At 38.5% G+C, this 13212-nt stretch overlaps 1 protein-coding gene across 1 annotated transcript in view; it reads right to left on the bottom strand.

Moving 5' to 3' along the window:
* The window catches only part of HSD17B4 (hydroxysteroid 17-beta dehydrogenase 4), a 90425-nt gene that overhangs the window by 20787 nt on the left and 56426 nt on the right, over window positions 1–13212 (bottom strand). Inside the window, exons 18-19 of the mRNA XM_007536884.3 lie at window positions 7590–7659; window positions 3859–3965 (exon numbers count right to left, since the gene is read on the bottom strand). Of these exons, the coding sequence (XP_007536946.1) occupies window positions 3859–3965; window positions 7590–7659 (177 nt within the window). The remainder of the gene's footprint in view (window positions 1–3858; window positions 3966–7589; window positions 7660–13212) is intronic.

Genomic DNA, 13212 nt, shown 5'->3' with positions numbered 1-13212 from the left:
TTAAATATACTGCTATAACTGGTTGGCTAGAATTTTGTTCAATATTTTAGCACTTATGTCCATCAGAGATATTGGTCATTATTTTCTTTTTTGTTGTTGTTGTTGTGTCCTAGTCTGCTTTTGGTATCGGGTGATGTTAGCTTCATAGAAGATGAAAGGGAATATTTCTGTGTCTTCAGTATTATGGAAGAGGTTACAAAGTACAGGTATTAACTCTTCCTTAAAGGGTTTGTAGAATTCATTTATAAAATCATCTTGACTGGGCGGGGGTAGATAGTATAATGGTTATGCAAACAGACTCTCATGCCTGAGGCTCCAAAGTCCCAGGTTCAATCCCCCGCACCACCATAAGCCAGAGCTGAACAGTGCTCTGGTAAAAAAAAATAAAAATTAAAAATAAAAATAAAAATAAAATCCAGACTTTAATTGTTATAAAGGTTTTTGATAACTGTTTCAATTTCTATGGCTATGACTGGCCTGTTCATGTTTTCTGGTTACTCCTGGCTCAATTTTGGAACAGTGTATGTTTCTAGGAACTTTTCTACATTTTTCAGGATCTGTAGCTTGGTGGCCTATAAGTGTTCATAGAAGGATTGCAAAAAAAAAAAAAAAAGAAGCATCGCATGATACTTTGAATTTCTGTAGTGTCTGTTGTGATAGAGCTTCTCTTTCACTTATAATACTGTTTATTTGAGTTTTTCCCTTTCTAACTTTTTTAAACTGGGGGATTCACGGTTTATAGTCAACAATAAATACAGCTGCTGGTACACATGTAAAATTTCTGTTTTCTGCAAAACACAGTCACCCCCTGCCTTGATCCATTTGGAGTTTACTTTTGTGCATGGAAAAATGTAGTGGTTCAGTTTCATTGTTCTGCACATTTCAATTCAATTTTCCCAACACCATTAATTGAAAAGACTCTCCTTTCTCTACATAATAGTTTGGGCCCCCTTGTCAAAAATTAAGTGACCCTTAATCAAATAAACCTATAGGTGTATAGGTTTATTTTTCTGGGTTCTCAGTTCTATTCCATTGGTTAGTGTGTCTATTTTTGTTCCAATACCAGATAGTTCTGATTGCAATGGCCCTATAATATTGCTTGAGGTTTAAGAACAGATGCCTCCGGTTCTGCACCTTTTTCTCAAGATTACTCTGGCAATTCTATGTATTTTCTGGTTCCAGATAAACATCTGTAATATATGTTCTATTCTACAATTAAAAAAAAAATAGAAGCTGGTGGTGGCACAGTTAGTTAAGCAATCATGTTACTAGACAAAAGGCCCCAGGTTCAAGCCCCTAGTCCCCACCTAGAGAGAAGCTTCACAACTGGTGAAGCAGTGCTGTTGATATCTCTTTCCTAATCTCCCTTTCCTCTCAATTTCTGTCTCTATCCTATAAATGATAAATAAATAATAAAATTATTTTTTTTTTTTAGAAATTAGTGGAACCTTGGTGGGGATTGCATTAAATTTTTATATGGCTCTGGGGTAGAACTCTCATTTTAATGATGTTAATTCTTCCAGCCCATGAACATGGAATATATTTCCAATTCTTTGTGTCTTTTTCTATTTGCTTGAATAGTAACGCACAGTTTTCAGTATAAACTTCTTTTGCTAGTTTTATTCCTTTTTTGTATGTTTCTGCTGCTATCATGAATGGGACTGATTTCTTCTTCTGACTTAGTGTTTGCATAAAAGAATGCCATTGACTTTTATATGCTAAATTTGTTGCCTTACACTTTACTATATTACCTGATAATTTCCAGGAGCTTCTTGTTGGACTCTTTAGGTTTTTCTATGTATACTATCATATCATCTGCAAATAGAGACAATTTGGCTTCTTTTCTTCCAATCTGTATCCTTTAATTCTTTTCTCTTGCATGATTGCTATGGCAAGAACTTCTTCCAACACTGTATTGAATAGTGCTGGGATATTGTGCAGATGCAGTCACATCTGCCATGTTGTCCCCTCAGGCTACTGCTAGTTCCCGTGAGAGTTGGGACATTCTCGGAGTGCCTGTTCAGCCATGTTGTGCCCTCAGGGCATTGTCTATTTCCCCGCGATATTTGGAGTGCTTTGGTCACTCCTCCCCCTTCCCATTCTCACGAGAGTTATTATCCTATCCTGGAGTGCTATGATTACTCCTCCCCCTTCACATTCTCGTGAAAGCTGCTCCTATAAAAGCCCTTCTTCTTCCGCACATCGCTCTCTTGCCAGCGCTTCACTTCGGTGTTCAGACGCAGGAAAGGTTACTGCATGAGGCGGCCATTTTCGCTACCTCCATGTGGCCCAACCTGCTTCTCTAGCACCCAACTCTGAGGTGCCAGCAAAAATAAAGATTTGTGTTCCCTCTTCGCTCCGGATCTTCTCTCTCTCTTCTCCGTGGCCCGCACAATAACAGAATAGTAAGGGTGATAGCAGGAAGCCCTGTTCTGAGAGGGAATGTTTTCATTTTCTTACCATTTAGTATGATGTTGGCTGTAGGACTGCTGTGTAGGGACTCCACTAAGTTAAGGAACTTTCCACCTATGCCAAAGATTTATTAATTTTGTTTACCTTTTCAAAGAACCAACATTAAGCTTCACTGATCTTTTGTATGGTTCTCTTATTTTCAATGTTTTTTTGTTAGTTTGTTTTGCTTCCAGAGTTATCGCTGGGCTCAGTGCCCGCGATATGAATCCACTGCTCCTGGAGGCCATTTTTTTTCCATTGTTGTTGCTGCCATTATTGTTGTTATTGTTGGACAGGACAGAGAGAAAGTGAGCAGGGAGACAGGGGGAGGGGAGGAAGATAAACACCTTCAGATCTGCTTCACCGCTTGCAAAGTGAACCCCCTGCAGGTGGGGAGCCAGGGGCTTGAACCGGGATCCTGGCGCCAGTCCCTGCACTTCTCACTATGTACACTTAATCCAGTGTGCTAACACCCAGTCCCCAGTGTTACTTATTTCTGCCCTAGTTTTAATTATTTCAATCCTTCTGGTTGCTTTAGGGTTCCTTTGTTCTTCTTCTAAGTGTCAAAAGTGTGTAGTCAGGTTGTTCATTTGAGCTTTGTCTTGTTCCCTCATGTGTATGGCTATGAATTTCCTTCATAATACTACCTTAGCTGTTTCCCAAATATTTTCATAGCTCGTGTCTTGATTTTCACTTGATTCTTGGAACACTTTAATTTCTCTCTTAATTTACTCTTTGATCCAATAGTTGTTAAGTAGTCTGCTGTTGAGTTTCCATATTTTGGGACTTTTACCAATTATGTATTTGCTGGTAGTGTTAGTTTAATTCTACTGTGGTCTGAGAACATGTTTGGGATCATTTCAAAGTTCTTGAATTTGTTGACACTGTCTTTGTGGCCTAACATGGTTTACCTTTGAGAATGCCCCATGTGAAATCAAAAAAGAACGTGTATTCCAGTTTCTTGAGATGAAGAGCTCTGAAAATGTCCAATAGGTCTATTCTATCTATCTTTTCATTTAATTCTCTTATTTCTTTATTATCTCTCTGCCGAGATGATTTGTCAATTTCAGAGAGTGGGTTGTAGAAATCTCCTACTACTACTGTGTTGCTATTTATGTATTTCTGTAGCTCTTTCACTAGATGTTTGACAGATTCTGATGGCTCCTCACTGGGTGCATAAATGTCAATAACTGTTAAGTCCTCTTGGTTAACTGATCCTCTCTAAGCATTATGTAATGGTAAGACATGAGCTTTATCCAGGCTATCCAGAACCTATTTTGTATAAAATCAGGAAAATCCCTTATCTTCCCTAAAGACAAAAAGGGAATTATTGTTCAAAATATGCGCCATGGTGTGTGTGTGTATATGTGTGTGTGTGTGTGTGTGTGTGTGTGTGCACGTACATACCTTAATTGCCTTGAATCTTGACACATCATTATCTGCAAAGTGCTGTAAAACATGCCTGGCAGAATATCCAAATGTACATAATCCATGTAATATGGGTTTCTCAAAACCTAAAAGAGAGAATTCAGATATACTTTTCATGTTTAAGAAAAAAAATACTTAGGATTTTTAAAATGTGTTTTTTAACATCAAACAAGAATGATTTTTGCATAACAAAAGAAAATACCAGTAAAACTGAAAGACAGCTTATTAAGTGGGGAAAATTATTTGTACAATATATATCTGAAAAAAGGTTAAAACTGGGTATATATAAAAAATGCACAAGGCCATGTGATGGCATGTTGGTATGCTTCTAATTTTGCTTCTAAAAACCCCTTCTGTTTCATTGGTTTACTCCCCCCTGCTTAACACTGTATTCTATTTACATAACCACTGTTAACTAAGCACTGCTCTGCCTGCAGGGCATTGGTTTAATCCCCACTGGTTCATGATGTGTTTTTGCTCCGCCCTCTCTCCTAGTACACCCTGATTTGCACCAGTCACTTTTCGCTCCACCCACTCTAGGTCATATACTGTTTCCACCCTACTTGGCCAGTATATATAAGGACAGGGTTGTGATTATGTTTAGTTTTAATTTAGTTTAGTTTTAGATGGCGTAGATTGTGCTGCATTCTGCATGAATAAAGAGGTACTGCGTACAGCTCGGCCATGAGTCTCTGGTCGTCTGTCTCCTGTCAGTGAAGCTCAGCCCGGCAATGGCACAGTGGATAAGGTGCTGGACTTGCAAGCATGAGATTCCAAGTTTGATCCTAGGCATCACATGGGCAAGAGTAGTGCTCTAGTTCTACTATTAATAAATCCTTTTTTTAAGTCCAAAAAACCAAAAAAAAAAATTCCCTTCAAAAACTTGAAAGAACAGCAGATCATACCAACATATAGATGGCCAAAACAAAAAACTATATATATTATATATTATTATTATGGGAATGCAAATAAAAATGACTTCACATCTTATGAGAACAGTCTAAGTGGCCAAAGAACAAGGGCTAGTGAAGGTGTGAAAAAAAGTAACCATGCACACTGTTGTCAGGAACATAAACTGGTTCACTTTCTATGGAAAACAGCCTGGACATTTTCAAAGAAAAATAAAAGTATAACTACCATACAATTCAACAATTCCACTCCTAGAGACCTATGCAAAGAAAACAAAAAGATATATGCACACCTAAGTGTACCACTATGTACAATAGCCATGATATGAAAACAAACCAATGCCCAAGAATAGTTGAGTGGATTAAGAAGTTATCATGAAGGGAAACAAAGACAAATGACTTAGACTTATCAAAAGGAGAAGAAATGGTGGCTGAAGGATGCAGGGGGTCAGAAAGGTTTTGGTGGAACAATGTTGACACTTTGGTAGTGAGTGTTATATGGTAAGACATCATGAAAAGACCTGAAATCAAACCCCTGAAACATAAACAAAAGGTATCTGAGTACTAAAAAAATGTTTGTAATAAATTAGCTCAGTAAAAAATGTATCTGAAATTATTAAATCATTAATAAAAATTAATCTAAAGGGGACAGGCAAAGGCGCACCTGGTTAAGCACTCATATCACAGTGTGCAAGGACCTAGGTTCAATCCCCTAGTCCCCATCTGCATGGGGAAAGCTTCACAAGTGGTGAAGCAGGGCTGCAGGTGTCTCTCTATCTCCTCCCCCCTCTCAATTTTTCTGTTTCTATCCAATAATAAATACAATTATTTTTTTTAATAAAAAATTATTTTACAAAAAGTATCTGGAACAGTCTGGGGGTATGAATTGACCTGCCAATGCCCACATCACCAGAGAAGCAATTATAGAAACCAGAACAACCACATTCTTGAACCCCAAAAATAATTTGGGTCCATACTCCCAGCAGGAGAAATGATAGGGGGAAGATGACCAGAGGGTCTGAACTCCAACTCCATCAGGACCCAGAGAGAGAAGAGGAAAAAGGGAGGGACATTTAGAAGTAGAAATAGGTGCAGGTGTAACTTGGAAAGGAAGAGAAGATGGGACCATGGCAAAAATGGGCAAATATATACAAATATATGTTGGAGAGTGGGGCCCACTGTCCCAGAAAGTCCAGGCCATTGTTTCCATGAGGTCCAAGGGCAGGTTCCCCTGACCTCCTAAACTAATGATAGATGGATTCTCTGGAATGGGGCTACCTTTTTGCACATGTCTCTCCTCTCCCCTTAAAACAAAAGCCATGGATTACTATATGTGGTTAATATAAAAACTCCAGCAGACATCCTGATTACTCAACTGCCTCCCTTTCCCTCCCTGCTGCCCTAAAGTGCCTGCAATTTACCTCCAGAAAAATGTACATTTTAAAGCTTGTGGCCAAACCTTATATGGTAACCTTTTACTTGTAATCAGTCTGTTGGTCAAAAAGTGACCTAAAAACTGCCAGCAAACATCCTGATTACTCAGCTGCCTCCCTCCCCCCGCACCCCACAGCTGCCCTAAAGTGCCTGCAATTTACCTCCAGAAAAATGTACATTGTAAAGCTTGTAACCAAACCTTGTATGGTAACCTTTTACTTGTGATCAAACAGTCTGTTGGTCAAAAAGTGACTATGCATTGTGTTGCTCTATGTTTGGGTTAATGGTTACCTCAACCTTCCCCCCTAGTTATGGATATATTTACCTGCTTTTTCTTTCAATAAATGAATTGTCCCACTGAGGCTTTCCCAGAGCTGACTGCCCTGTCTCTCTGCGCACTTTGCCCTCAGCATGCAGAGCTACCCCAACCCCCCAACGGACCACTCTGACCTCTGTCTCCCCAACAGCCAGGGACCCAGAGTGGCTGGCCCCACAAATATAGACAGATAGATAACCCATATCTTCAGTCTTTGAAAAACTGCTGTAGCTTCCAATGGAATAGGGATACAGAACTCTGGTGATGGGAATGGTGTATAATTATACCCATTATCTTGTAATTTTGTAAATAAATACTAAATTGCTTATAAAAAATTAAAAAGTACCTGTGGTTGGAGATACAGCATAATAGACTTTCCTGCAAAAGACATTCCCTCCTAAGGCTCAGAGGTCCTAGATCCAACCCCTAGCACCATCATAAACTAGAACTGTGCTCTGGTGTCTCTCTTTCCCTTTGCATCTCTCTCTCTCTCACTAAAAGATAAATAAAATGTTCTTAAAAAAAATATCTGCACTGACATAAATTATCTCATCTATCTTAAGAAGCAAGTTAAATATTTTATTAACTATACTTCCTAGGAGAAAAGTAAGAAGTAAACAAAGAAAAAAAAATAAAATAAAGGAGTGTGGGAGATCTGGGAACACAAAGGATTATTTTGTCTAGCTCTAACTTTAATCATGGTATCATCCTCGGTACTTCACTACTCATGTATGTAGATGATTCCTTCCTAACCCTTCAGTTCTTTGTTATCCTGCAATGCTCTGTACTTCAATGATAGCTCAGACACTACCCTCAGGGTCCTGTCACTGCACTAGCAGGAGTTTCCTGCTACCATAATCTAAATTTCAAGTATGCCACTTTCTGAACACTGCATTCCTTCCTTTCCATGTCCTTTACATAAAAGCAATTAGGAAGGGCAATTTTTCAAATGTTACTCAAACTTCTAGTGGTAAGTAGCAATAACTTCAACCATAACATAACTTACATAACTGAATTAATGTTTTCATAGGTATGTATTATTAGCAACTCACCTGCTAAACTAGCAAAATTAGGATCAATGTGTAAGGGATTCCAGTCTCCACTGAGGCGGTACAAAGCAGCCTATAGAGAGAATTTAGAAAATAAATAATAATCAGTGATCTTTACAGCAAATAAAATGAAAAACAGGAGATATATCTGGTTATTTAAGAGATGCATCTTAGTGTTCTTATTGAGCCTGATTTTCTTTTTAATGTTTATTTATTCCCTTTTGTTGCCCTTGTTCTAGTTATTATTGTTGCTGTTATTGATGTTGTTGTTATCGTTGTTGGATAGGACAGAGAGAAATGGAGAGAGGAGGGGAAGACAAAGGGGGCTTGAACTGGGATCCTTATGCCGGTCCTTGCGCTTTGCGCCATGTGCACCTAACCCGCTGCACTACCATGCAACTCCCAAGCCTCTGATTTTTTAAATGTTTCTTTTGTCTGGAAGGTCCTCAGAACATCAGAAATGAACCTACCCTATGATCCAACTATTTGTCTCCAAGGAGTCTGTCCAGAGAACATGTAAACACCCAGGCAAAAAGATCTATGTAAGCCTATGTATATATCAGTACAATTTAAAGCAATCCAGACACCAAAGAATAGAACAGAATGTTCCTACTCATGACCACAGAATGTGAGCTCAGATCTACAGGGATGCAGTGATCACATAGGCTCCTAAGCTGAATATGGGCCCCAGACCAAATCAAATAGATGAAGTTTACAGTCAACAACATTTATACCTCTTCCCCATGTTAAGGAGTTACTCTCTTCCCTGACCCAGTTTTCTGTTCCTTTTCCAGCCATGACATCATCTCCCCAGACAATAACTTGGATCCACCCATATATCAGATTTCAGGCTCAAGGAAAAAAAAAAAAACTAGTATAGCCACAGGCCCTTTAGAATATAACTAAAATATGCCTACTAGCTATCTACAAAATGGAGTATGGCCCAACTCTTCATCTGCAGTATTCCAGCCTTTAAGTTCATGATTGATCAACAATTTGTTTGGCCTTGTATGTTAACTCTCTTTTCAGCCACCAGGTTCCAGATGCCAGACTGCAACCAACCAGACTTCCCTGGACAGACAATCCCATCAATGTGTCTTGGAGCTCCACTTCCCCAGAGCCCCACCCTACTAGGGAAAGAGAGAGACAGGCTGGGAGTATGGATCAACCTGTCAACACCCATGTTCAGTGGGGAAGCAATTACAGAAGCCAGACCTTCCACCTTCTGCATCCCACAGTAACCTTGGGCCAATATTCCCAGAGGGTTAGAATAGGAAAACTATCAAGGGAGAGAATGGGATACGGAGTTCTGGTGGTGGGAATTGTGTGAAGTTGTACCCCTCTTATCCTATGGTTTTGTCAATGTTTCCTTTTTATAAATAAATAAATAAATATAAATAAAAGGCTTTCAGATGTATTTCAGTTGTAAGAAATGAAAAATCCATCTTTTCCTTTGCCATATCTTGGGTGGAACTTGAAGGAATCATGTTAAGCAAAACAAGGCAAAAGGACAAAGATGAATAAATACCAGATGATCTTACTTGGAGGTAAAACTTAAGAATTAAGGATAGAGGGCCAGTCAGTGGAAAAACCAGTTAAGCACACATGTTACCATGTGCAAGGATCAGGGCTCAAGTTCCTGGTCCCCACCTGCAGGGAGTAGATTCACGAGCAGTGAAGCAATACTTCAAGTGTCTTTCTTTCTTTTTCCCTCTCTAGCTCTCCCTCCACTTTCAATGTTTCTTTGCCCTATCACACAGATAAATTTTTTTTAAAAGGGGGGAAATGACTGTTGGGAGAAACAGATTCTGTGCAGGCACAGAGCCCCAGGGATAAAAAGTAAAACGGAAAGTGGGAAAATGGAGGAGGGAAAGCTGAAAGAAAGGGGTGACAAAAATCATTTTGTCAACCATCATTTCATTAAAAGGACTTAAAAATGCATTGTAATGCACTGTAAGGACTTACAAATGCACACTACCCCTCTGCAGAACTGAAGCCTATATATGCACAAGTTCCAGGGTTGCATTTTTAAGTTAAATATAGAGACAGTGAGAGAGATATTGCAGTACTAGAGCTCCCTCTATGGATGACACCTCCTACATGGGGCCACAACTCGAGCCTGGGTCACACATGTGGTAAGGCATGTACTCCAGCCAATGAGCTATCCCAATGGCCCCCAAATAACCATTTCTAATTAAATAACTACAAATCATAATGCTTTCTGTTAACATCTGTGACTGAAATTAAGGGGAGTGAAAATTTAAGTAATAGGAAGGGGAGCTAGTCGGTACAAAGTATAACCCCATTGCCACTACTTGTGAAGAAATATTAAAAAGGAATCCATCAACTGACTCCCATTAAAACACAGTGAAGGTAAATATAACCTCTTCCAATTGAACAAAATGTATGCCAACTTTCTTAGGAGGGTGTATTAAATTGAAGCCTACAACACACACTAGACATAAAACCATCAAAGACTTCTCACAAGCTTTCATTCTCCTGGTGTGATAAATTACTGAACTTCGGTTCAACCTGCAAGAAAATAGACGGATAGCTTGATACTAACATAAAATTTCTGCTTTCCCTTCCTTTATGATAAAGTGAGACTTGGGTAGGATGTACCCACATGTCAACAACTATCCTGTACATCATTACTTCCCCCCAATAAAATGACTGAGGGAAAAAAAAGATAAAATGTCCGCTTAACTCAATTTTTCACATCACTTCTTAGACAAAGTAGGGTTAAGAAATCTGTGAATACCAATGTGGATAAAGTCAACAAGCTTCTCAATATTTAAGTTGGGCACTGTTTCAACTACAGAATACTTCTCAGTGTTGAAAGAAAAATTCACAAGTACATTACATTAAGTAACTGTTAGTAAACTAATGTGATCCCTTTATCTGTGTCTTAAGATTAAATCCTTTTATCTAGTCAACTGCTGCATTAAATTTACCAAGATTATTAAATTTCGTATAGAAAATAGCCATGTCAGCAAATCTAACATTTTAAATTATTTTTGTTTTAATTATCGATTATTCTTTTCAAACAAATTTTATTTATATAATAACATTTTCTAAAACTCCTAGGAAATTTTCGCCTGCTTTTTAATAAGATTTTTATAAGTTTATTTTTAGGTTTTTTTAAGAATTTCTTTTAAATCTTTACTTATTATTATGTAGAGACAGAGAGAAATTAGAAGAAGGAGGATGAGGAGGAGATGGGGAAGGAGAAGAAGAAGGAGAAGGAGAAGGAGAAGGAGAAGGAGAAGGAGAAGGAGAAGGAGAAGGAGAAGGAGAAGGAGAAGAGGAGAAGGAGAAGGAGAAGAAGAAGAGAGAGCAACAACTGCAGACCTGCTTCACCACTCGTGAAGCTTCCCCTCTGTAGGTGGGGACCAGGGACCCAGGTCCTTGTCCACTGTGATGTGAGCACTTAACCAGGTGCACCACCGCCTGACCCCTTATTTTAGTTTGTTTGTTTATAAAACATTATTATTGTCAAGAACCTGTATCAAATGATATAGATTTGTTCACAATTTACACAAAAGACTTATTTGTTAACTTTCAAACTGTTCTCTGTAACAGCAAAATAATCTGCTAAAAGCTAGCTAAGAGGAATTTCCATTCATCTGAAAAACAGTTAAAAAGAACTCTCCACTTTCCATGTACATAAATTCAAGCTTTCAGAATTATTCAGCTTTTATTTATTATCTACAGTGGGTACATTTCATTATTTCAAAAACACTAAAATAATAAAGGAACTTTGCTAGAGTTTCTGAACCATGAAGCATTTTCTATTCTTTAGTGCCCTAATAAAATTAATTATTCTATGCAGCTTTAGTTAAACATAAATAAGGATAACTTCTTAATAAATTGATAGGAAACAGTAAGGAAAGGGAAAAACGTTTAATGGTGGAAAGTATAGTTCTTTTTAGCATCCACTTATGTAGTAAAAAAAAATATAGCTAATATGCCAACTTTAAGGTTTCCTGGCTCATAAAACTACATTTCTATTTAGCAGTAGACACAAATCCTGTAGAGGTTCTTACATAAACCTCATCAAAATCAGTCGTAAAATGAGTGAACTTTATAAATAACTTGCTTGTTCTTAGATGCTCACTCACAACATAGCTCCAGATTCTGTTCTGTATGTTCATGACTAGTCTAAGAATCTTTAAGCCTCTCAAAAACATAGCTGGTTTCTCAATTCTTGACTGAAACTTTTTGTTTCTTTAATCTCTGTATGTTCACAGAATTTATTAAATGATAGGGCATTTTATCTTCTCCGTAAGAAAGTGAATTATTGGGAATCGGGCGGTAGAGCAGTGGGTTAAGCGCAGGTGGTGCAAAGCGCAAGGACTGGCATTAAGGATCCCAGGTCAAGCCCCTAGCCCCCCACCTGCAGGGGAGTCACTTCACAAGCAGTGAAGCAGGTCTGCAGGTGTCTATCTTTCTTTCCCCCTCTGTCTTCTCCTCCTCTCTCCATTTCTCTTTGTCCTATCCAACAACAATGATATCAATAACAACAACAATAATAACCACAACAATAACACAAGGGCAACAAAAGGAATAAATAAAAAGAAGGTGAATTATTTATGCCAAACATACAACATATACCACTTCTAAGATACTTCATTTTTCCTGTGAAATACATCAATCTATTTCTTTTTTTCCATTTTATTGTATAGGACAGATAGAAATGGAGAGAGGAACTGATCTGATTTGAACTTGAAAGAGGATTTGATCAGATCAAATCGATGGGGGTTACAGTTAACAATATTTACATACTTATCCCATATTTGGGAGCTACTCTCTTCCCTGGTCCAGCTTTCTAGTGCTTTTTCCAACTATGACACCATCTCCCCAGACAACAACTTGGATCCACCTGCACATCAGATGTCAGACTCAGGCAAAAACTAGTAAAGTCATGGATGGGCCCCTTGGAATATACCTAAAATAGACCTACTACCTTTTTCCAAAACAGATACCCCAAATCTTCATCTGCAATGTTCTTGTCTTTAGGTTCATGATTAGTCAACAATTTGTTTGGCTTTATATGTTAACTCTTTTCAGCCACCAAGTTCCAGATGCTATCATAATGCCAACCTGACTTCCCTGGACACACCACCCCACCAGTGTGTCCTGGAGCCCCCCCCCCAGAGTCCCACCCACTAGGGAAAGAGAAAGACAGGCTGGGAGTATGGATTGACCTGCCAATGCCCATATTAAGCAAAGAAGCTATTACAGAAGACAGGCCTTCCACCTTCTGAACCCCATAATGACCCTGGGTCCATACTCCCAGAGGGATATAGAATAGGAAAGCTTCCAATGGAGGGATGAGATGCAGAACTCTGGTGGTGGGAATTGTGTGGAATTGTACCCCTCTTATCCTATGATCTTGTCAATATTTCCATTTTATACATAAAAATTTTGCAAAACCTGATTCTACCAAAATAATATAAAACAAGGTTCTGGGACAAAAGAACAGAATTTATGTTACTAGAGACTTCTCTCTGGAGCTCACAAACAGCTTGTACATCAGGCAAATCAACTGCACAAATTAAAGAGATGATTCTTGCAAACATTCTTTTCCTTTACTCTAGTCACTAGCTGGTTGTTGGTAGATGGT

This window comes from Erinaceus europaeus, chromosome 2 (genome assembly GCF_950295315.1).
Source record: "Erinaceus europaeus chromosome 2, mEriEur2.1, whole genome shotgun sequence".
NCBI lineage: Eukaryota > Metazoa > Chordata > Mammalia > Eulipotyphla > Erinaceidae > Erinaceus > Erinaceus europaeus.
Note: the sequence above shows the minus strand (reverse complement) of the source record. Positions and strands in the feature narration are given on the sequence as shown.